This window comes from Peromyscus leucopus, chromosome 2 (genome assembly GCF_004664715.2).
Source record: "Peromyscus leucopus breed LL Stock chromosome 2, UCI_PerLeu_2.1, whole genome shotgun sequence".
In the NCBI taxonomy this organism is placed as follows: domain Eukaryota; kingdom Metazoa; phylum Chordata; class Mammalia; order Rodentia; family Cricetidae; genus Peromyscus; species Peromyscus leucopus.
In genome coordinates this window covers 135634196-135655468 of record NC_051064.1, presented here as the reverse complement: position 1 = coordinate 135655468, position 21273 = coordinate 135634196, and the positions used below count along the sequence as shown (strand labels likewise).

The following is a 21273-nucleotide window of genomic DNA, read 5'->3' as shown; positions in this document are numbered from 1 at the left end:
GTGGATTCTAGCTCACAGTCCCTTCTGTTGTGGAGCCTTAGTGAGCTCTTCTGCCATAGTCACCAGAAGTATGGATGGAGATCCTCTTAACCCTGGATTGGGCGTGGGGGTGGGGGCAGTGCAGTCTGATCTAGGAGAGCGTGGAAAGCAAAGCTAGTGGCTAGGTCCTGAGCTCGTTGTGTTGGCAGACTTGACTTGCCAAGGAAGTCAGCAGTGGAGAGGGGACTTTGGTGTTTAACTCTTCTGTTTTTCTCTCTCCCTTTATACACAGCCCAGGGACTCGCAGTGTCAGCCATTGGGCAATCAAACGTTAGCTCTCCTGGGAAGGGAGTCATGCCACAGAACTGAGCATGTCGCATATTTTAGTCCAGTGTGGACCCTCGACAAGCCCTCGAGCCCTCTCCCAGATGAATGTCTATTTCTCCCTCTCCTAGGCTGGAACAAGACATCAAGAAGCTAAAGGCTGACCTGCAAGCCAGCCGGCAAGTGGAGCAAGAGCTGCGCAGTCAGATCAGCTCTCTCTCCAGCACAGAGCGAGGGATCCGCTCAGAAATGGGCCAGCTCCGGCAGGAGAACGAGCTGCTGCAGAACAAGTAAGTGTGCACTGTGTGGACCTTGGGCAGTGTCTCCTGTTAGCAGAGGACATCCAGACTCAGGCCGGCCAGGAGACATGGTCCAGTCTTTCCTACTCACTGACTGGAGGTACTGAGTGTTCTCATCAAATCTACACTTAGCAGCAGTGGCGCACGCTTTTAATCCCAGCACTTGGGAGGCAGAGCCAGGCTGATCTCTGTGAGTTCGAGGCCAGTCTGGTCTACAGAGCGAGCTCCAGGACAGGCATCAAAACTACACAGAGAAAACCTGTCTGGACCTCCCCCCCCCCCCCAAAAAAAAAAAATTGACACTCACTTCAATCCAACAAGAGTTTATTAGTAGTATCTTTCCTTTAATAACATAGTTTAATTAATAGTAGTTATTAAGCTTTTGTTGATAAGTAACCTTGATAAGGAGTCCTGCTACTTTTTTGAAAATCTTGATCCTTTTCTGAGGATTAGACCATATTCACTTTGAATGTCAGAACTAAAAAAAATGACATTGAGCTTTGGTTTTATTTGAAGAGATGGGCAGCAGCCAGCGCTTCTTTGTAAATCCCTTGAAACTCTCTTTTAATTCATTTTGGAGTTAGTTGCTGACTCCGTGTGAGATTATCTCTTCAGTCTCTAAGCAGGGTGTGTCTGTGGCAATGATGCCTCTCACAGGCTTCCCTACAAAGAATACACTCACAGTTCTGGGGATTAACTCTAACACTAGAATACAACATGCAAGAAAGCCCTCCGTCATTCTGAGCGACTTCTGCAGTTCTTAGCACTGGCCTCTTGGGGACAGTCTGGTGGCTAGCTCCCTTCACCTTGCTCTGTGAAGCTGGAGGGAACTTAAGGGCGTGAGAAAAGGCCTTGCACCTGGGAAGGAAAGGCTGCTTCATGACTAAGAAAACAACTGGAAAAAAAGAAGACAGACCTTTCCCTCCTGCTCATTTTAGATTTGACAGCATTGGTCCAATCAGTAGGTCTTTGGTCTGACTTTTTTCACAGTGTTCTGGGGCACTAGAATGCACCTGCTCCTCTGGTAGATGCTTTCTGAGCTGTATCTTCTGCCCCTTGCTGTAGATCACCTAACAGTGGAGGAGGGCTGACTCTGGGTTACAGAAAGCAGGTAGCTTCTTAGTGTTTAGGAGCCATTAAGTGGTAATGACCATGTCTTTTCTCTGGCACACTAGGAGGGGATACTTTGCTGTGGGAACCTCCCATGTACACCTGCCTAAGAGAGGCTGCATAGAGGCTGTGGTTCTCGGGGCTTGTGGTGAATCTCTCTAGTCAGAGGATTTTGTGTGACAGTCATTTCCACACAGGTTACATAATGCTGTGCAAATGAAGCAAAAAGACAAGCAGAATATCAGCCAGCTGGAGAAAAAGCTAAAAGCTGAGCAGGAAGCCCGAAGCTTTGTAGAAAAACAGTTAATGGAGGAGAAAAAAAGGAAGAAGTTAGAAGAAGCCACTGCTGCACGGGCTGTTGCCTTTGCTGCCGCATCTAGGTATGTCCATGTCACTGGGTACTTATTCAGGGTTGGGGATCGATGCTGGGGGGCGGGCGGACAAGAGTTTGTGTGGATGTGTTGCTGTAGGAGTTGTTCATTAGCTTGTTTCAGCTGCACCTGGGCCAGCTTACACTGCCCTCCAACACTGCGTCTCTCAGTGACCTCCTCCATAGAGAGGTGAAGGAATCACTGTACCCCATGCTCCTGACAGGCTTCCTCTCGTTCTCTGTGTGGTCACTTGAAGACCATCTGTAGCCTGTTCTTCACAAGACTGTCAGTGCTTCCAACACAGATGTGGGTGCTTTTGAGGAGTTTAAAATTATTTTTAGATTAACTTATTTAATGTTATGTATGTGAGTGTTTTGCCTGCATGTGTGTCTGTGCACCATGTGTACAGTACCCATGGAGGTCAGAAAGCATTGGATTTCCTAGGACTGAAGTGAGAGAGGGTTGTGAACTGTCATATGGGTGCCAGGAACCAAGTGTGGGTCCTCTACAAGAACAGTTAGTGCTCTTAAAGGCTGAGCCATCTCTCCAGCCCTGAGTATTTTAGAGGGCTGAAGAGATAGCTCAGTTGACACGGTACTTTAAAGTGTGAGCATAAGGACCTGAGTTCAGTCCCCAGGTCAAAAGCTGGATGGGGTGGTGCCCGGCACTCTTGTGAAAGGCAGGTGAGGTGTGCATGTTTGTGACCCTATCACTGGGAAGGCCTGGACTAGCAGATCCCTGGGACCCACTGACCACTTCCCAGAGACCGGCTCAGAAAACAGGGTGGGGGCTCTTGAGGCTCTTGTGGCTTCCATAGCACACACAGATACAATACAAATTTTAAAATAGCTGGGCATGGTGACCACACCTTTAATCCCAGCACTCGAGAGGCAGAGGCAGGCAGATCTCTCTGTAAGTTTGAGGCCAGCCTGGTCTACAAAGTGAGTTTCAGGTCAACCAGGGTTACAGAGAGAGACCTTGTCTCAAAAAATTAATAATTATTTTGGTTGCTGTTGAAATTTCCAAAGCAGAGTGGGAAGAAGCATATTGAGCCAAAAGTTAAAATCAGGCAGACCCACCAGGCTGTGGTGGCACATACTTTTTAATCCCAGCACTTGAGGCAGAGGCAGGTCTATCACTGAGTTCCAGGAGAGCCTGGTCTGCAGAGTGAGTTTCAAGATAATCAGGGCTGCACAGGGAAAAATAATAACCAGGCAGACCCTATAGAATCTAAGAAGTGTATGTAAGTTCTGTGTACCCGTGAGCTCTGTGGAGATGGAATCAGCTACAGAAAGGATTTGAAAGCTAGATGTGGTGAGGTATGACTGTAATAAGAGGCTGAGGCAGGAGGATTGCAAGATCAAGGCCAGTATATGCTATATATTCTGTCTCAGAAAGATCTAAAAGAAAAGAAAACATTTGAAAAGCTAAATTACAGCTGCTGATCATGCGTCCCTAAACTACAGTGTGACAACACTTCATATAGTTCTTACATTGTGCTGGCTCTTAGTAATTTAGACATGGCCTTGTGAAAGTCTGTGCAAAAACTGCTGTTTTATTTGAGGAATTGGAGCATGTGTAGATTCTGTATCCACAGCGGTCTTCAAACCAATCTCCCATGATAGGGGAAACTATAAACCTTATTTCCTCTGTCTTTCAAAAGGGGAGAGTGCACCGAAACCTTACGGAGTCGGATCAGAGAGCTAGAAGCTGAGGGCAAGAAGCTCACAATGGACATGAAGGTGAAGGAGGAGCAGATCAGGGAACTGGAACTAAAGGTTCAGGTGAGGAGGAGGTGGGGAAGGGCCTTCCATCACCGGTCCCCTCCAGTCTGCCAGTGCATGTGCTCCAGTGTAGACAGCACCTCACAGCAGACCTGTCTCATCATCTCACAGAAGGGGACCTAAAGCTCCACCTGTCCTGTTGACAGCCAGGTCCTAACACAGGCTGCAAGTTTTACAGTCCGCTGCATGTAGCCCAGAATCTGTCTCAGCAGGGATTCCTTTACCTTCTCTTTTTCATAATTGATTGATTTTTATTTCATGTTCATTCGTATTTTGTCTACATGTATGTCTGTGTGAAGGTGTCACATCCCCTGAAACTGGAGTTACAGACAGGAGCTGCCATGGGGGTGCTGGGTCCTCAGGAAGAGTAGCCAGTGCTCTTAACCTCTGAGCCATTTCTCCAGCCCCTTCAGTAAACTTTTTTTTTTTGTTTTTTTCGAGACGGGGTTTCTCTGTGTAGCTTTGGTGCCTGTCCTGGATCTCGCTCTGTAGACCAGGCTGGCCTGGAACTCACAGAGATCCGCCTGGCTCTGCATCCAGAGTGCTGGGATTAAAGGCGTGCACCACCACTGCCCAGCCCCTTCCTTTAACTTTTTAAGCCTAAAGACAAGGTTAATTCCTATAGGACCTGCATCTCTCCTTAGCGCTCTCCTGACCTGTCCGGGCCACCTGGTGGCTCTGACCAGGCACATGGTACTGCTGAACATGAGCAGGAGACAGGCCAGTGCTGTGGACAGAGTGAACCAGCTTTGTGGGCTGTGTACCTTAACTAAGAACATGGTAGCAGCTTTTCAAGGAGACATTTTGAATTAATGCCATTTCATAAAGAGCATAAGAACTTAAATTGTGAGACTGGTAGGAAAATGCTGGCGAGTCCGTGGAGTACACTGGGTGAGGTGGGACAGAGCTTGAAGTGTGCAATAAGGTGGCTTCAGGGACTGGCAGGCAAGGAGAAGAGTAAATGGATTTCAGATAGCTGGACAAGTGGGGACATAAAATTAGAGCTTTATTAACACAGAAAAGGACATTCCAGACAAAGAACTGGATGTAGAAAAAGATAGGGAGAAATAAAGTGTCATTTATTTGATCTTGAGACACAAGACGAGTTCTAAGCATAAAAACAGACAGACTCACAAACAACAGCCCAAAAGAGTTGAATAAGATAGAGATACCTGCGTGGATGGAGAGATGGGTCACTGGGTCACAAGAGCACTGGCTGCTCTGGGGAAGACCTGGGTTCAATTCCCAGTGGCTCATAGCTGCCTCCTGTTCCAGAGGATCTGACGCCCTCTTCTGACTTCCACATAGACCAGGCTCACATGTGGCAAACAGACATATATGCAGGCAAAACATTCATACAATAAAGATACAAAAAAACTTAAAAAATGAGAGAGATACTCAGAGTGTGGTGGCACACCCTTTAATCTCAGCAGTTGGGAGGCAGAGGCAGGCAGATCTTGTGAGTTCCAGGACAGCCAGGTGTACAGAGTGAGTTCCAAGACAGCCATAGCTACACAGAGAAACACTGTCTCAAACAAACAAAACACAAAACAAACAAAAAATACAGATATCAATGAATAGTAAAAATAATTAGCACTATAGAGTATAAATAGGTGATGAGAGTTACGAACACATACAGAGAAAGGAAGGATACAAACAGATCATTTGCAGAAGAAACACAAGTGCTAAGTGTTCAGGAGCAAAGACTGGCCCATCATGCTTACTGCCAAGCCTGACGACCTCAGTTACCACATGGTGAAGGAGAGAACCAACTTCTGTGTCCTCTGACCCCCAAATGCTTACCCACACACACACAGTCAAAAAGGGTCTGGAGAGATGGCTCAGTGGTTAAGAGCTCTTGCTCTTGTGGATGACCCAGGTTCCGTTTTTATCACCCACACAGTATCTTATAACTATAACTTAGTTCAGCCGATCTGACCCCTCTCTGACCTCCACATGTTCCTGCACACACATGGTGCATATACATGCTCTCAGATACACATACATTCAAATAAAATTAAATATTTTTTAAAGTTAAAATTAATGTAAGCATTTTAAAATATACTCTTATTAACCAGTAATGACATGAATATAAAAATTAGCAATCATTTCTCTCCTATGAAATTGGTAAAGAATTTTTTTTGCTTTGACACAGTCTTATTATGTGACCCAGGTTGGCCTTACCTCAGGGCTGTCCTTCTGCTTCTGCCTCCCACATGCTGAGGTTATAGGTGTGGGCCACCAAGCCCAGCACAGGGTTTCCAAAGACACAACCTCATCAGTGACTGACACCATGTTCAGTGTAATGGTATAGTGTGGTGGTATTCTAATTGTACTGAAATGTGATTTTGATTGTATGTTAATAAATAAAGTTACCCGGGGGTCAGAGCTATTAGAGCCATAGCAAGAGTGTGGCGGTGGTGGCACACGCCTTTAATCCCATAGATCTCTGTGTGTTCAGGGATACAGCCAGCATTGGAGACATATACCTTTAAGACCTGGGGGGCTGTACATACAGACAATGACGAGGCAGTCACGTGTTTGGGTTTACAACCAATGAGAAGGCAGAACAAAATACTATAAAAAGACGGACAGACAGGATATAGCTCTCTTTCGGGAAGCTGGGACACCGCAAGAGGAAGGGTGAGATTTTAGCTCTGAGCTCTGACCTCTCGGCTTTATCTTTTACATTGGTTCTGTGTTTCTTATTTAATAAGACTGTTGGTTACATCTACAGTGTAGGGATGCAAAAATAAGAAAGAAGGAAACAGTTGTAATCATGGGGCAGATATTTGCTTACAGTACAGTATGTATACGTACAGGAATATCATTGAGCCACCAAAAGGGTGTTTTTCAGCAGGTGTGGTGGCATATGCCTATAACCCAGCACTTAGGAACCTGAATAGTTGGAATGATCTAATTTTTAGCTTTTTAAAAGGCTTCGTCTAATGCTGTACATATGGTATGATTTTGGTTATATTAAAAATTATGGGTAACTTTCAACTTTTCTGTATTTCTGAATTCTCTTAAATAAGTGTGGATTTCTATCTTTAAAGAAATTCAGACCAGGCATGGTGGCACTGCCTCTCACCCTAGCACTTTGAAGGCAGAGGCAGGCAGATGTCTGAATTCAAGGCCAGCCAAGGCTATACAGTAAGTTGCAAGCCAGCCTGGTTTACATTGTGAAACCATGTTTCAAAATGAAAAAAAAAAGAATCAAGTTCAGCACTTCCTGTCCATATTACCAACTGTTGTTAAATGGGCTTTCCTTTAGTTTGCCTTATCAGAATAAAAACATACATGCAGTTTTTGGCACACATTTTTAGACATGTGGCCATAGCGTTAGGCACTGTTCGCAAGTGGCTAAGAAGAGCAGTAGAATCAGTCTCGCAAGAGAGTACTTGATTTGGAAGAGAGACCACTGTTTGCCGGCCATGTGCTCCACGCAGCCCACTGGATACCTTTGAGGATCTGATTAGTGTATGAATGTTGCATGGCGTGTGCTCTAAGAATGAAGTGTAAACACACCAAGTATCAGGGTTCTCTCTTCTAATGACTGGGTCAGTAGGACTGGAATTTAATTTGTAAATTGAAGCTAATTTATGTACATCGATGGCAAAACTACTTCCTAACATTGCTGGTTCGATGCTGTTGATAGGAGCTTCGGAAGTACAAAGAAAATGAGAAGGACACCGAGGTGTTAATGTCGGCGCTCTCCGCCATGCAAGACAAGACGCAGCACCTGGAGAACAGCCTCAGCGCAGAGACGAGAATCAAGCTGGACCTGTTCTCCGCACTGGGTGATGCAAAGCGGCAGCTCGAGATTGCCCAGGGTAAGAAAGCAGCAGGCCCCAGTGGGGTGGCAGGATGCAGAGGTCATAGGGCTGCGTAGAGTGGACCTCCCCTCAGAGCTCTGAACGAGAGGGCACCTCAGTGTTTCCCTTGAGCTGTCTGGTGCACGCGTGCCCAGCATTGAGATAGGAGTCATGTCAGTTCATGCTCCTGGTGTATTGTGAGACGAGAGCATATCAAGTGCTGGAGAGCAAATGTGAATGTCTCCCGAAGGGGTGCACAGGGTTAACGTCGAGAGCTGCAGCTTCCCCACGTGGGCAGCCTGTAGGGACAGAGAGGCAGGGCCTAGACCAGGCTATGGAGCTGGGCCATGTCATGGGAGCTGATGTTTTTAAGCTGGGCCTAAGTGATGAGAAGAGGTTGGGAACATAGTGAGAGTGAGGGTCAAGAAACTTCCTTGCAGAAGAAACAGTTTCACAGGACCTTCCAAGCTGCAGTAGGGTAGGATTAGCTTGGGCAGTGCAACAGAAGAGTCTAGAGTCTGGAGAACAGGCCATCCACTCAGCAGAGAATTGCTGAGACCTACTAGTGTCTCTGATAACTGATAGATACCCCAGCAAGGACCAACAGTGAGCAAGCCATTCCACTGTCTGTAAGTTAGCGGCAAGGGTGGCAGACAAAGTCGGCAAGGGTGGCAGACAAAGTCGGAAAGGGGAAGAGAGAGACTTCTCGTCCCAGGGCAGTCCCAGGGGAGCCCTTGAACATGAACATTTGAGCAGAGTGAGGCCAGAGCAGTGAAGGCAAAGCCCATGGGCATGAAAGTGCTCACCAGTCTGTTGACCCAGGTGGGCCAGGGATAGCAGCAGCCACAATTTGTAAGAATGTCCAATGGAAAGACCTTAGAACTTCAAATGACACGGAGAGTGTGGGAGGCTTTTGACAGAGGGTGGCAAAACCCAGTGGAAAGAAAATGGGATTTTTGTTCACAAAACTGATAAGTCACCGGGTGACAGTGGTGCACGCCTTTAATCCCAGCACTCGGGAGGCAGAGCCAGGCAGATCTCTGAGTTCGAGGCCAGCCTGGTCTACAGAGCAAGATCCAGGACAGGCACTAAAACTACACAGAGAAACTCTGTCTTGAAAAACAAAACAACAATAACAACAACAAAATGGATGGGTATTTTTTCTTCTAGAGTTTGTCTTATGGGAATATTATACCAAAGAAGAGGAAAATATTAACATTTGCTATCCAGGAAAGTTTAAATGACTTTCCTTATCCTTGCACACAGCCCCATACATACACACAATTTAATACTCTCAAAAAATCTAAAGAGATGAGTAGTTTGTACTTATTCACTTAAATAAAAAAGGAATAGGCTAGGTGTGGTGGCACACACTTTTAATTCCAGCACTCAGGAGGCAAAGGCAGGTGGATCTCAGTGAGTTCGAGGCCAGCCTGGCATGGAAGCAGCAGCTGCTCTCTGGGTCCAGGACATCAGGCTTCCTGGCATGGTTGTACTCCACTCTTAGCCCACAAACACTTGGGAAGAGGGAAAGGTCCATGCCAAAGCTCTTGGGGTGTTTTCCTCTTACTAATAAAGAAATCTGGGGCTGGAGGGATGACTCAGTGGTTAAGAGCTCTGGCTGCTCTTCCAGAGGACCCAGGTTCAATTCCCAGCACCCACATGGCAGCTCACAGCTGTCTGTAACTCCAGTTCCAGGGGATCCAGTTCCTCTATACAGATATACATGCAGGTAAAGCACCAATGCACATCAAAATAAATAAATTATTTTTAAAAAGAAATCAAACTGAAGTCTGTATGGGAAAAACAAGAGCTCCTATATCAGGTGCCACAGTACTGTATTCATCTAAAGCTCATTGTGTTCAGAGAGAAAGTGGCTCTTTGATGCATACTTGAAACTTAGGGCCCCTGAAGGAAGTGAGGGTGAGATCTTTTCTCCTGCTCTTGGCTCCTGCTTTCCCATTGCTTCCATCCTGTCCAACTTTGTAATGCAAAACCAAACCTGTTTCTTCCTATGCTGTAGTCATCCTGGTTACAAAGTGACTCTTTATCTCACTCCATCCTTCTGAAACATGCCACCCAGCCTTCTCACGTCTCAGACACACTGTTGTCTTCACACAGTGAGGGCTGCTCACACACAGCCTCTTTCTTTCCCTTGGAGATGAGGGAGGCACATAGCATGATGGAGTTTGCATGGATTTGGAACAGGGTGGTCTTGGCTTTAGTCCTGCTCTGTGTCTTAATAACAGATGGACTGAACAAGATGCAGAATTTGTGAAGCCTTGACTCTCCACTGGGCTGGGTGCAGGGATTTAGCAATGGGAAATTAAGAGGCGCAGTCTCTGCCTCACAGAGTCCATGATCCAGCAGAGAGATGGTAGGTTGTCGCCCAAGGAGGTGGGTGAGTGCCATGGGGGGATGTAGGTGCTCCAGCCAGAGGGTGACGTCAGCTCCCAGCTCTGTCACTAGCAGTACACTAGCAGGACTTGACCCGGGTACAGCTCCCTGTTCCCTGTCCCTTCATCATAAAGTGGATGGTGCTAATAGTCCTCTCTTCCAGTTGTAAGCGAGAAGGGGTTAGTGTCTGTGAGCACTTAGACCCCTGTACCATGCTGGGTTTTAGACGATGTTGTAACTGTTGAGACTCTGGAACATAAGGGAACGTTGGGGATGTGTTGCATCTAGGACTTGGACATTGATTGAGATTGATGATCAGGAAACTTCAGCAGCTAGCACACACACACAGGGATGCATGAAGGCCTGAGCGAGCTGAGGTGCTGAAGCAGCCAGCTGAATGCTGGGCAGAGGTCAGAGGGCATCTTGCCAGTAAGCTGGGCACTCGTCCCAGAATGTCTTCTGCTTTCTGTCAGAGAGCCTGATGTGACCGATTGGAAGTCCTGGGTTCCTTGGTCTAACACTCTGAGCCCAGCCATCCAGAAAGGAACCCCAACTCAGAAGGTGGAGCTGTAAAACCAGCACCCCTCAGGCTGCTACTTTCTTGTACCCCCTCAAGCTAAGGACTGGTCACCATTTTCCATAGTTAGAAAAGGAAAATGACAGGGAATGGCACATGAAGCACGGTGCCTAAAAATCCCCACTCCTGGGCACTCTACAGGAAGTCCGTCTGCCTTTACCAGACGGTGATGTGGGGCTGACCAGGGGAGTGTGTGTGAGCCCGCCCTCCTCACTAACGCTAGCTCTTTGATCTTGCAGGGCAAATCCTTCAGAAAGACCAGGAAATCAAGGACCTAAAACAGAAGATCGCCGAAGTCATGGCCGTCATGCCCAGCATCACATACAGTGCCGCCACCAGCCCCCTGAGCCCCGTGTCCCCCCACTACTCCTCTAAGTTTGTGGAGACCAGCCCCTCGGGACTCGATCCCAATGCCTCTGTCTATCAGCCTCTGAAGAAATAAAGGCCAGCTGTGTGTTTACCCAACCATTTGGAACCAGAAGGCTTCGAAAAGCAGCGTCTCTGGCGGTCAAGATAAAAACGTTGATATTGTGTTTTGTGGGACTGTATATGTTGTCATTTTTAAAAGGGGGAAAATAACATCCAAGTCTGATTAGAACTGCCCATCAGTTGTTCTTGTAAGTTTTTAGAAGACCTCACAGGACTTTGCAGTTTATTTTTCTTGGCCAACACATTAAAACCATTCTTGGATTTCAAGTAGCCAATTTTGCCTTTTTATATATTTTTACATAGTTTCCTCTTGAAGAAAAAAAAGCAGAGTTTTTGCTTTTCAAAGCTGTTTTGTTCTTAAATAAGCAAGAAAATGGCACATTGTATTCACACAAATGACAGCAGCAGCTTAGTTCCTAGGAGGAGAGGGCTAAATAACCCGACAGCTCCGGATCCATAGCTGAATTAAAGATGATTATTGCTGTTACAGAAAAAAGATCCCCCCCACCCCCCGCAGGGCCAGACAGATCAAGGGAACATCATGAGACTTAAGGGGTGAAGCTAGCTTGCAAACGTGTGATGGTGTGTTTGGAGTACTGACATTCCCATCGATGTATAGTTCTAGAACAGTCTGAACACAATCTTTGCATCACCTTGAGAAAAGACATTTCAAGAGGAAATTTGATCATTTTCAACTGCCCCCACCCGCCCCTCTTCTGTCCTCTGTCTTCTGTTTGTTCACTGTGGATCCAGTTGTACAGCTGGTAGGTGGCTGGGCTGCTGGTCACCGCGCCACCACGGGTTTTTCTCCATGGGAAGCACACAGGGGTCCATGCTTGCTGCCAGTTGAGCACCCTAGGGAGTCAGCCTGGTGGGCACAAAAGAGGCTGAATGATGGCTAATAAAAGCTGTGATCGAGGGGCGGTCCCTACCTGCCATTCACTGCTCTCTTGGCTCTCAGCATCTCATGTGATGATGGCTTATAGGTGCTTGCCTGTTCTGGAGCTCTGTGCCAAGGAGGATTTGTTGTTGTTGTTGTTGTTGTTGAAGACCTAACCTCTGCACAAAGATACAGGTTCAACTGTGTATTATACGTTGGTAGGAAGTGTTTGCGCAGACCTTTGAAAGTGTGTTAAGGATGGGGAGGGAGGGCAGGGAGAAGAGGACAAAGTAGAGTTCGTTTGGAAGTTGGGGGAAATTAAGAACCCAAATCAATTGGCTTTGCTTCCGTGCTGTGTGTTCTGGAAGGACATAGTTCTAAAATTTCCTGTTGATTGGCATGTATATCTTATTTAAAGCAAATTAGGTAGGACAAACCAGTCAGTAAAATTAGAAGTATTAAAGAGAATCATCCTTTTAATCACAGATCTTATTTTGGAGTAAAACAAACTTCTAGCTTTAGCCAGATGTGCATGTTGCTGCCATTTGCATTTGGAATCATCTTGTGTAACTGTCACCATGAAAGTGTTACTCAGAATTGTCAAGTTTTTTCCATCTTTGTGCAAAACCATGGAAAATTGTCACCGACTTTGTGTTGAGGTTTCCCCCATTTTGCTGCCTTTGGGACACTGTTTTCGTTTAATACTTGGTCTTGGCTGCATTCTTTTTTTTCCCCCCTGTGGGGTTCAAAAGAATAAACATTTTCTTACTGATAAACTAGTTCTCTGCCTCTTTAACATTTCAGGAGGACACAGGAAGGTAGATGGCGGGGCTGAGGAGGTGGCCAGCTTGTTTCGCCTTGTCTCGGCTCAGGGCAGATGACGGTGCTGCACGTGGCCCTGGGCAGGGAGCAGGCCCAGGTTGGAGAGGTGCGCACCCAGGAGCTCTAGCTGGTTTCATTTCTAACCTTGAGACACACTCACCCCCATCCGCCTTCCTCCCACTGCTTGCCTTCTCCAGCATCCATTACAGCCAAAGCTGTCTTTGCTTTTGGTTCACCTCCTTCCCCAAGACCCAAACGGGAACGGGCCTGGAGGTGACCGCCCAAGAAGGAGAGTCCTGAGAACCGTTTCCCTTCACACTTCTGACCCTCTCCCACTTTCTAGAATCTTCTTTGGCTACTTCATGACTAACACCCTGTGGGTTTCCTTCTGCTGTGGACTCTTCACCACCCTCCCAGGTGAGCAATCGCACCCCATCCCACCTCCTCGCACCTGTTTTGGAGGCTTGTCTGTTTTCATCTGAGAACTAGCTACCTATCTTGGCCATTATTACAATTTATCTTAGCTCCAGTTTCTAGAAAATTCTGCTCTTGGCATCTCACCCTCTGTCCTTGTGGCCGGATAGGCATCTGACTCTTGGCCATTAAGGCTTGCAGACACACTTAATACTGTGAGCAGAGTCTCCCAGGAAACTCCTGGGCTTGGGGCTAGCCTGTCTTCTCCGGAGTGTGTCCGCCCGCCGTGCTCTGGCCGGCAGTCTTCACTGCTCCAAGTCAGCAGTTGTCTTGTCTGCCGTCATACGGCAGCTCCACGTGCCAGGATTTGTGATTTACTACCTAAATAAAGCAATGGCTGCCATCCTAGATGGTTGAGTATTTACAGGAAGGATGGGCTGAGTGTGTGTGACTGGCCGAGAACCCCCAACTGGACACGAGGAAATGGCTGTCGCATGTCCTTCCCCGCCTTGGCAATCCTTCCAAGATGGCCTAAAAGTGAGGAAGAACGGCTGTGGCTCCAGCCTGAGGGGAGGAGCCAGCCCTTCACGCTGTCATCCCCTTCCCCCGTGCCACCCAGGACAGCTGCCTATGACCCAGCGCTGACAGCGGTCACAAGCCCAAGTCCAGTGAGTTTGAGGTCAGCCAAAGACACGGTTGGTTGAGAGCACATGGAAGGAACGGAAGGAGAGAGAACCCGGACTGACTGCCTCAGAGGTAAACTAGTTCTCAGGAGGAACTAGGGGAGGGGGGGGCGCCAGGCTCACTCACGGCAAAGGGTCTTAGACCTGAGGGCCCGGCTGCATGGAGCTGTGGTAATTGCTCCTCAGGTTCACTGCCTCACTGGTTGCTTTTGTTTTGGTTGGTTTTTTTAGAGAGGTCTCCCTGTGGAGCCCTGGCTATCCTGGAACTCGCTCTGTAGACCAGGCTGGCCTCGAACTCACAGAGATCCGCCTGCCTCTGCCTCCCGAGTGCTGGGATTAAAGGTGTGTGCCACCACTAGCAAGCTTGGTTTCTTTTTACACATACCTGCGCAACACATACGTGTGAAAGCCTGAAGTTGACACCCAGAATCATCCTCAGTCCCTCTTCCACCTTATTGAGGAAGAGTCAGAAACTCATCACTACGGCTAGTCTTGCTAGCCGGCTTGCTCTGGGGATCCCCTGGCCCTGCCTTCAGAGTCTGAATTCAAAGGCGGTCACCACATCCACACTACTTACTGTGGGTTCTGAGGCCCCGGCTCCTCTTCTCACATTTGTACTGCAATAGCTTTAACACCGAGCCAGCCCTGTGTAAGCCCTGCTCTGGTGTGGTCCGTCTAGAGCCCTGTGGCCTGGTCATGCCTACTAGAGGGTGGGCATTAGCCCTCAGCTCTGCTGCTGGCCCTGCCCTGAGCCCCTCTGGGTACCGCCTCTTAAGTCTTGTCCCTTGCTGCCCTGCCTACTCATAGGAGATGCTAGAGTGACAAAATGCAGAGCACTCAGAACTGTCCAGGGCCTCCCTCCAAGATCTGACCGGCAGCGAGGAGTCTCTGTAAGACAGACCTGACAGCTAGACCAGTGTGACTTGGACTCAGATGTGCTCAGCAGCTGTGGGCCAGCGGCCACATCCTTGTTAGCTCAGCCCCTCACCCTCATCTGCTCGGCTTTTAATAAGGTCTGCACTAATTCTACTCTGTAGTCAGACACCCCTTCCTGAGTGACGTCCCCAACTGAAGGCTCAAAATGGCATCCTATCGTTTCTAGTCCAGAAAAGCCAACCTCGGGCTTTTGAAATTTTAGAAAAAAGAACGTAGCTGATGAGGGGTGAAGAGGTGAAGACCTCTAAGGCCTACTTCTTGTTTTGTTCTGAGACAGAGTCTCACCAGGTAGCTCTGACTGGCCTGGAACTGGCTGTGTAGACCAAGGTGGAACTGTCTCAGCTTGTGCTGCTAGGACCTCCCTCCCTCCCTCCCTCCCTCCCTCCCTCCCTCCTCCCTCCCTCCCTCCTCTCTCCTGTCTCCTCTCCTCCCTCCCTCCTCCCTCCCTCCCTCCCTCCCTCCCTCCCTCCCTCTCTTCCTCTCTCCTCTCTCCTCCCTCTCTCCTCTTTCCTCCCTCCCTCTCTCCTCTCTCCCCCCTCCCTCCCTCTCTCCTCCCTCTCCCCCCCCTTCCTTCTAGGAGCCCAGACTGAGAGTGGAGATTCTCTTTTCTACGTCACAATGGCAGATACACACAGGTGTGCAGTCAGCTTCCCTGACTGACCCAGGTCAGCTCATGAGAGCGGGCGATCTGAAGAGTGTGTTGCCCCATCAGAGCATCTTGTATCAGTGCCCAGCCGTGGGATTTTAGACAAGTCTAAACAGACAGCCTGCAGGATAGGCAGAGAGCGGAAGGAGCCTATTTACCATGACGTCTCCCATCTGCCTGGCTCTGTGTTTTTGCTGAAACCTTGTGTTTCTTGTCAGATTTTCTCCACAAGTGCCTGCTTGTTCTAGCCAGGCGTGAAGATTTCCTCAACAGCTGGGTGCTTGCTCTGAGAACAAGCCGTTCCCTGGGGCACCCTGGCAGCAGGGGACGTTGGGGCAGGGGAGCGAGCCGTTCTTCCCTGTTTCTTCCCCCAGGAAGGAATCTGGCGAACGAATGCTGCTGTCCAGGGATCTTCATTTGACCAAGGGTGCCACACTTTTCTCCCCCTGCCCGCTCCTTCCTCGGCTGTTTTCTCCAGTGTTTGCCTTTATTTCCTCTGTCCTCGCTAGAGATTCGAGCTCCGGCCCCTCGGGGTTGGGCTCTCTGGATCCTGGAGGTGCCCTCCAGTTCTTCGCTTCCTCTCCTGCGAATGCCAGGCTTAGCCATGCCCTGCCCAAGAGCCGAGTGTCCCCTGCTGTCCTGTTTCCCAGCACTGCGGTCTCAGGACACATTGGAGTTGACGGGGACGTGGAACTGAGGGGTGGCGGGACCTTATGTGAGTTTGACCTAGAACCTTCCTTTTCGGTTCTTTTTAGGGTTATTTCCTGTGAGGGCAGAAGGAACTGTGCCAGAGCAAATATACAGAAGTCAGTACAGCCTGCAGGAGTCAGTTCCGAGGAATCAACTCGTCACCCAGCTTAGCTGCAAGCTCTTTTATTGGCTGATTGCTGGTCCCCAAACCTGCACGGAAGGGCAGAAGCATCTTAGCTCTTACACACGCACGCACGCACGCACGCACGCACGCGCACACACACTGCTCTACGGTGGGACTCAATCAGAAATGGGGTTTTACTTTCAGAATCCTGTGTTGGACCCATGCTGACTTAGATAGGTGGTTCTCAAATTTAGGGTTCATAGGAACACCCTGAAACAGTCCAATAAAACACACAAGGTTCAGGGGATGGACCTCACAATGCATTCTGAACAAGCTCCCAGTGAGGCTGGGTTCTGGGTCTTCTGTCCTACTGTGAGAGCCTCTGCCTGAAGCCATGCCCACCAGCTGCCACCAGAGGGCACAGGCCATCTCAGCCAGGGGTCCCGGCTCCTCCTTAGCCACCAGCGCCAATGGGCGAGGCTCTTCCCTAAAGACTTCCTTCTATCCGCATGATTCTCAGACTCTGACAAGCACCAAGTCACCTCCTGGGGGTGCTGAATAGCCAGGCTCTGGATAATGCAACCGGCTAGTGGGGAAGCATCCCCTGGCCTCCCTCCCTCTGTATGGAGAACCTCGGTTCAGAATTTCCCTAGTTAAAATAGCAGGGGAATTTTGTATTCTCTGTGCCTCATATGTATCCCCAAATTTTCAACAGTCAACCTGGTTGCTTTGATAAGAAATGAACTTTAAAACATTTTAAATGTAATTAAAAGACAACTCAAGGGAAGAAAAAAAAGAAAGAAATAGGGTGGTAGGATGACTCGGGTTGAAAGTATCTGCTGTGCAAGCCCGAAGACCTGAGTTTGATCCCTAAATTCCATGGTAGAGGTTAGACTCCAGAGCGTTATCCTCCGACCGGCCATGGCACCTGTGCATCTGCACTCACAATAATAGGAGGAGGCGGGGAGGAGGAGGAGCTTCAGGAGCTCAAGCAGCTTGAAGAAAGCCCCGCTGGGACTTAGCCCTTACTTGCTGGTTCTACTGAGGTATCTCCCCTGGGGTGGAGGTTTAGTGGGGTCACAGTTGGCTGAGTGCTCAAGGAAGTTCAGGATTTGTCCCATCACCTCTGCAGTACACTGTCCTTACCGTCGGAAGCCAGTGTTTGGGTTCAGGCTGCCCAATCCGAGCATAGCCCTTAAGTCACCTTCACACATGGCCATTCGCGAATGCCTGGGAACGGCCGTGGCCAAGTGGCTGGGAGCAGCCGAAGTATTAAACATCAGAGACATCCTGGCGTAGGTTCCTGTGGCTTGGCAACATACTGTTTGTGTTGCATAGAATTTCAGACACTTACAAATTGGGAGAGTTCATATTATCAAGTTTCTGGGGTTCTATCTATTAATCATCTATCATTTATCTTTCAACTATGTATCCTCTATCTATCTATCTATCTATCATCTATAACCCATTTAGAGATAGGGTCTTACCATGTAGCCTAGGCTAGCCTTGAACTCTGTAATCCACTGCCTTGGCATCTCAACAGTTGGGATGGTTGAGCCATTATGCCTGATTTGGTTTGTTTTTGAAACTGGGTTTCGGTGTAGACCAGGCTAGCCTCAATTCCCGTTTCTCCTGCCTCTTGAGCGCTGGGACTATAGGTTCATGTTACCACATGTGGCAAAGATTTAGAGGTTTCTGTTCAAACACCTGGCACCCTCTGTACTCTGCAGGACCTGGGCAAGATGGGGCCATGGTTCCCACCCTGCCTGCACGATTACCTAGGAACTGGCAACATGTCCTCTTCGAGTCACCCAGACATCCTGGCTGAACTGAGCTGTTGGTTTGAATTTGGCAGCAGGGTCGGAAAACTGGGAATAGGGGACGGGTTTGAGAGGAAGCTTCCATCCTGACAGCCTGGGGCCTCAGAGGAGATAAATGAATAATTCTGGGGGCTGGAGCCAGAGGTGGAGAAGTTAGAGCTGACTTAGTCTCCCAGTGGGCTTCTCTCCAGGCCCTGGCCTCAGTTTCTTATGGCCCCATCTCTTACACTGGTGTTTACCAATGTCAATTAACCCCAGAATTTCTTCAAAGAAGTTCTGTGAACATCACCTGAATTTGTGGTCTGTACATTTCATCATCTGAGACGGTTGGTTTGGTTGACAGAGTCTTGCTATCTTGCCCTGGCTGGGAGCAGCCGAAGTATTAAACATCAGAGACTCCTGGGCTCAAGTGATCCGCTTGCCTCAGCCTCTCGAGAGGCTGGGACCACAGGCACACACCACCATAACTGGCTTTACCTCAAGTTTTTCCATAGTGAGCCATAGAAACTGGGGCCAGGATAAGCCCAGAGGAGACAGCCAGGCCAAGCACTGTGCTGTCAGGAAGCCAGGGAGCCAGCCGGAGACAGATGGCGGCCAGCCAGCAGAGCAGTCTGCTGGACAGGAGCTAATTCCGCCATGAGTCTGTGCTCTGGGCTGTTGGGACCAAGGTGGATGGATGCCCTCAGCGACCCACTCCATCCCCACCGGCAGGGACAAAAACTCCATCCCCCTGTGCTGTGACCTGTTGTGGGGTATAACGCATGCATGGCCCAGAGCAGAATTGTCTCGTCACCAGGGACTCAGCCTCTCGCTTCCTTCTGCAGGAACAGTAGGTCCAGTTAGAACTTGCAGCTGGGGAAGTAAGTCAGAGCCGGCCCTCAGGTCTGGGGGCAAAAACTTGGGTCAGCCTTTGGGGTTCAGAGGTGTGACCACAGTGAAAATGACTTATACAGAGAAGGAAGGAACTGAGTTGGGGTCCCCTGCCCTCTCTGAGCCCAGGAAAGAGACTTGGGGCCCTGCCAACCTCTTAATATGTATGTCTCTCCCTAGTTCCTGTGTTGACATCCCAACCCCAAGGTGATGGTATTGGAGGGGGGGGTGCGATTCGGCAGATGTTTGAGTCTGGAAGCCAAGGCTCATGAGTCCACCAATGGGTTCCTAAAGGGGCCCTGGAGATCGACCTGCCCTTTCTTCAGGACAGAAAGGGAGGGGCCACCCTGACCAGACATTAAACATGAGGTGTCTTCATCTTGGATTCTCCATATGTTGGGGAAGAAGCTGCCTCAGGCAGCCTGGGGGGACCCAAACACCTCAGCTTCCTCGGGGGGGGGGGCAGTCTGGAGCCTGTCTAAACTGTATAGAGACCAGGAACTTTTACAAAAAAGAGGGCCACTCACAGCCAGACTGGAGGGACCCAGGATCCCAGCTACTCTGGGGGCTGAGGCCGGGGCAAGATGCCATCTCAAGACCCGCTTGGGCTACAGGGTGAATTCTCAGCCAGCCCAGGGAACTTAGAAGGGGGAAAGGGCTGGGTAGCTCAGTGGTAGAGCACTGGCCTAGCACATGTGAGGCCCTGGTTCAATCCTTACTGCAACCAAGCAAGTCAGTGTGGGCCAGCAGGGATGGGGGGGGGAGCCGCAGGGGTCAAGGCTACTGCACAGAGGCAGGGGGAGGGGAGGGGGGCACACGGGGGTGGGGGTGGCACACAGAGGTGGGGTGTGGGGGAGGGGTGACACACGGGGGGGCAAACAGAGGCAGGGTGTGGGGGAGGGGGGCACACAGAGGCAGAGGCGCAGGGGAGGGCCCCAACAGAGCTGAGGGGCAGCAGCTGCCTGTGTCCCCTCACAGGAAAGATGGCAGTTAGCAGCCATTGACCAGAGTCAGAAAGAAGAAGACAGACCATCGGAGTCTCGCGTTTAGATGTTCTGAATTGGAGAGATGGCTCAGCAGCTAAGAGTACTGGTTGCCCTTCCAGAGGACCCAAGCCTCCTTCCCAGCATCCACATGGCAGCTCACAACTGTCTGTAACTCCAGCTCCAGGGGATCTGCTGCTCTCTCCTGGCCTCCATGGGCACCTTCATGTAGATATGTAGATCTCTCTCTCTCTCTCTCTCTCTCTCTCTCTCTCTCTCTCTCTCTCCTCTCTTTCCTCTCTCTCTCTCTCTCTCTCTCTCTCTCTCTCTCTCTCTCTCTCTCTCTCTTGGCCTTGGTGGTTTGGACCAAGGTGCCCCGCAGGGGTGAGACATGCCACGTGGGTGCAGCGGATGGCAGTGTGGCGCGGTGGAAAGTTACTGCGCTGCGACATCCACGTGGCAGGTTTTTATTATTAAAGGGAGAGAAGAGAAAGGGGGGAGGGGGAGGGAGGGGTACATGCTACCTCTGGTAAGAGGAGGGAGGGGGGTGTTTTCCTCTTAAGGAGGCTTTAAGATAAGATGGCATCAGGACTCTGGGTGGATCTCCAAGGGGCAGGTCAGAATACTAACAATTACTCTTTAAAAAAAAAAAAAAACCCTTTTATTATTTTTATTTTGTGTGTATGGGTGTTTTTTTCTGCAAGAATGTCTGTGTACCACATGTGTGCCTGGTGGTCATGGAAGCCAAAAGAGGGCGTCAGATCCCCTGGAACTGAGTCACAGACAGTTGTGAGTGGCCATGTGAGTGCTGGGAATTGAACCTGGGTCCTCTGAAGAGCAGCCAGTGCTTTTAACTGCTGAGCCATCTCTCCAGAGCCCTCTACCCCTCAGTGAAATAAATCTTTTAAAAAGTAATGGGTCAGCTGGTTGGTGGTGGTGCACACCTTTAATCCCAGCACTCAGGAGGCAGAGGCAGGCAGATCTCTGTGAGTTCAAGGCCAGCCTGGTCTATAGAATGAATTCCAGGACAGAGTTACACAGAGAAACCCTGTCTCGAAAAAAGGAAGGAAAAAAAAGTAGTGGCTCAGGGAAGAACAAAGTATTTTGTGGGTGAGTTCCCTTAAAATATCCCAAATTTGGGCAGCAAAGATGGCTCAGAGGTTAAGAGCACTGGCTGTTCTTCCAGAGGTCCTGAGTTCAGTTCCTGGCAACCAGATGGTGGCTCACAACCATCTGTAATGAGATCTGGTGCCCTCTTCTGGCGGGCAGGGATACATGCAGATAGAACACTGTATATATAATAAATAAATCTTTTTGTTT

At 49.2% G+C, this 21273-nt stretch overlaps 1 protein-coding gene across 2 annotated transcripts in view; it reads left to right on the top strand.

Annotated features, from left to right (window-relative positions):
* The window catches only part of Maco1 (macoilin 1), a 59914-nt gene extending 47173 nt beyond the window's left edge, over window positions 1-12741 (top strand). For both annotated transcript variants that reach the window (XM_028875465.2, XM_028875466.2), the window contains 5 exons: window positions 435-593; window positions 1910-2092; window positions 3747-3867; window positions 7526-7700; window positions 10896-12741. In XM_028875465.2, the coding sequence (XP_028731298.1) occupies window positions 435-593; window positions 1910-2092; window positions 3747-3867; window positions 7526-7700; window positions 10896-11098 (841 nt within the window). In that variant the 3' untranslated portion in view covers window positions 11099-12741. The remainder of the gene's footprint in view (window positions 1-434; window positions 594-1909; window positions 2093-3746; window positions 3868-7525; window positions 7701-10895) is intronic.
* The last annotated feature ends 8532 nt before the right edge of the window (window positions 12742-21273 follow it).